Below are 2,909 nucleotides of genomic sequence, written 5' to 3' on the forward strand. Positions count from 1 at the left end.
TAGACCCAGAATAATTCATCGAATACACACAAGGTAGTTTTTCAGTTTCAAAACAACCACCAGCATTTCAGCTCCTGGGATGCGTTACGACAAATTGGCTTGGAAATCCCTTACCTGTAAGCTGTCTTGAACCCATGTTCCCCAGGAGGGGGATGGTAGCAATCAAGTCTCTTCCCCTTTCCCTTTGAAAGGACGGATCCTGCGAATACGCACCCGAGTATTCTGCTGCCAATGTCACTGGCCTCGTGAACATCCCTCAGCAGGGGGCGTCCCTTCTGGTGGCGGGGGCAGCTGTGGGGCCCGTCTCTGCCGCTGTCCCCGCAAGCCTGGATCCCTTCCGGGTCTATAAAGAAGGTAAGCATTTGTCTATGTAGAGATACAGGTAGGAAAATTGGAAAACCACACTAGCATACAGCAAGAGTGACACTTCGGTATGCAGAATTCAATGTAGAATTGGGGGGGGGGTTGTGGATTTAACGTAGTTGTTCATCCTGTACGCGTAATATTTGTGCCCGCCCTTTCCACTTGCCATGACTTGACCCAGATTCCCATGATTTTAAACACATTATAAGTATATTTAAATGGCTACATAATTTGATTGGTATAGCTCGCTTTACTTTTTTCCGATTGTTAGACCTTGAAAAATTTTAAAGAATGTTACTACTGAACTTAACACTGGAAAGAAGCCCTTGGCCCAAGTAATTTTGTGTTCTCTGATGTTTCCCTAGGCTCACATCCTTTAAGGAGAATCATAAGGTTGTGGCAGGTGGTTTTTTATGTCTCTTGACTACTGTTTACAAAAGAGATTGTGACAATTTGTATTTCTGCTAGCATTAGATGAGGGCCTAAACCGCCAGTCTAGCTAAACAAAACCACCTGACTTTTAAATCTCATCTGGATTTATATCATGATTAAATTTTGATACTTCTCCCTTACCGTGGTTGATAGGCTGGGTTACTATCACATGTCACATGGGAACCCTCACCCCAACATTGGATTTTACTTTCCAGGCATTTATTATGATCCAAACTGCAGCAGTGAAGACCTGGATCACGGTACTCTGGTGGTTGGCTATGGCTCTCAAGGAGAAGAACCCGAGAACCAAAAATACTGGATTGTCAAGAACAGGTATAAAAAGCCAAGAATACTTATCTTGGAAATTGAAAAGGATTTGGAATCAGTGTTTGGAGACAAGTCGCCCAACTCTTGAGCACACTTCTGAAATCCCAGCAGTGTTTACCCCACTTAGTTGGAACACAGACATATTCACGTGATGACCACAGTAAGATACTATCTCAAGCTTGCTAGGGTCCTGCGATAGTTTTGGTACCGTTGCATTTCTAAATTGGACTTTTTAAAAAAATTTCCGAACCACATCTGGCCCCAAGAGTTTCCTTTTCCTGCTCACGTTGCAGTTTTGTGAAAGGTCTGGGATAGAAGTATTGTGTGCTGGGTTAGAACGCACGCATGAACAGGAACGGCCTCTCCGGATTCTTCCGGAATCTGTGCTGGCCTCTGGCGCACTGCTCAGTATCAGGTGTGATTGTTCATGAAGAGAAATGTGTTGGATTGTTTGTAGTAATTGGCAAACGCTGTCTTCTTCCAGCGGGGGCAGGGACCGGGGCACGCAGGGCTACGTGCTGTTGGCCAAGGACCGGGACAACCACTGTGGAATCGCCACCATGGCCCGCTTTCCTGTCGTGTGAGCTGAGGATGCAAAGAAGGCCTTGACTGGGGACAGAATGTCCGGAAAACGAATTTTATTTTAAAGCTGACCACACTTTACTGTGTGGCTGAAACACTTGAATCACTGAAGATCCCACTTATGATTTGATTCTGTGACTGTTCACACTGGAGACATCACTACTTCCTTACTCCCTGCTCTAATCAGTGTTGTGTGAGTCACTTGCTTCATGACTTTTGAATTTTCATGTTTTAAAAGGTTGCAGAAAGTTTTGCTTTTTAAAATAAAAGTTACTTGCATATGCTGAGGTGTGATTCTTTCTGTTGTTTTCTTTTAAAAGATTTTATTTATTTATTTGAGAGAGAGAGAGTATGAGCCGGGTGGGGGGGGGTGACTGCAGGGGGTGGGGCAGGTGGGGGAAGGGAGAAGTATACTCCATGCTGAACAGGTAGCATGACTCTGGGCTCATCCCAAGGCCCTGAGATCATGACCTGAGCTGAAGTCAGACTCTTAACCCACTGTCACCCAGGCGCCCCTCTTGCTGTTTTTAATTCATAAACTTCCTTATAGTCAAAAAATGTAATGGTTTTTAGGGAGGAAGAAATTTCCTTATTTCCTCCAAAATTCTTCCAACTGGCTTAAGAATTTAATTGACATGAGACAGATTAATGGTAGAAAAAACCCTACAAAGTTTTATTACATAGATACGGAGGCCCAGTGAGGAATTTGAGACCCAAAGAAATGACCAAGGCAGGCAGGTTTTTGTTGTTGTTGTTAGTTGGGGGGGGGTGGGGAGGGCAGTTTTTATACATTTTAGACAAAGACAATAATGCGTGAGAAATTGACAGGATAGAGAAAACCGGTGTATGGGAGCTTTAAATCTCAGGAATTCTAAGTGGAATTTGGGCTGAGGTTGTAGGTTAGTAAAAAAGCCACAAGGTTTATTTCCAGCTTTCTGAGCTTTGAAGTCCCATCTGTGTAGCTAAGGATGTCTTTTTACTTTTTACTAGGGGTGAAGGGGACTGGGGGGTACAGGCTTCCAGTTATGGAGAATAAGTCACAGGAATAAAAGGCACAGCATAGGGAATATCGCCGATGGTGCTGTAAGCCCATTGTACTCGTACCGTGAGACTGACAGACAAGAGCTACCCCTGTGGTGAGCATAGCTTACTGTGTAGGGTTGGCAGATTACTGTGTTGTGCACCTGAAACTAACGTAACATTGG

General features: G+C 44.2%; 1 protein-coding gene across 1 annotated transcript; it reads left to right on the forward strand.

The window, feature by feature from the left end:
• Positions 1-191: 191 nt before the first annotated feature.
• Positions 192-1,983, forward strand: LOC102741062 (procathepsin L-like; the record flags this gene model as incomplete). Its single annotated transcript, XM_081810296.1, has 3 exons — positions 192-354; positions 1,011-1,128; positions 1,607-1,983. Coding segments are annotated over 3 exons (381 nt in total), but the record flags the coding sequence as incomplete, so codon positions are not given.
• Positions 1,984-2,909: the final 926 nt, after the last annotated feature.

The sequence above is a fragment of the Leptonychotes weddellii genome, unplaced genomic scaffold, assembly GCF_054177405.1.
Source record: "Leptonychotes weddellii isolate Sample4059 unplaced genomic scaffold, ASM5417740v2 HiC_scaffold_21827, whole genome shotgun sequence".
NCBI lineage: Eukaryota > Metazoa > Chordata > Mammalia > Carnivora > Phocidae > Leptonychotes > Leptonychotes weddellii.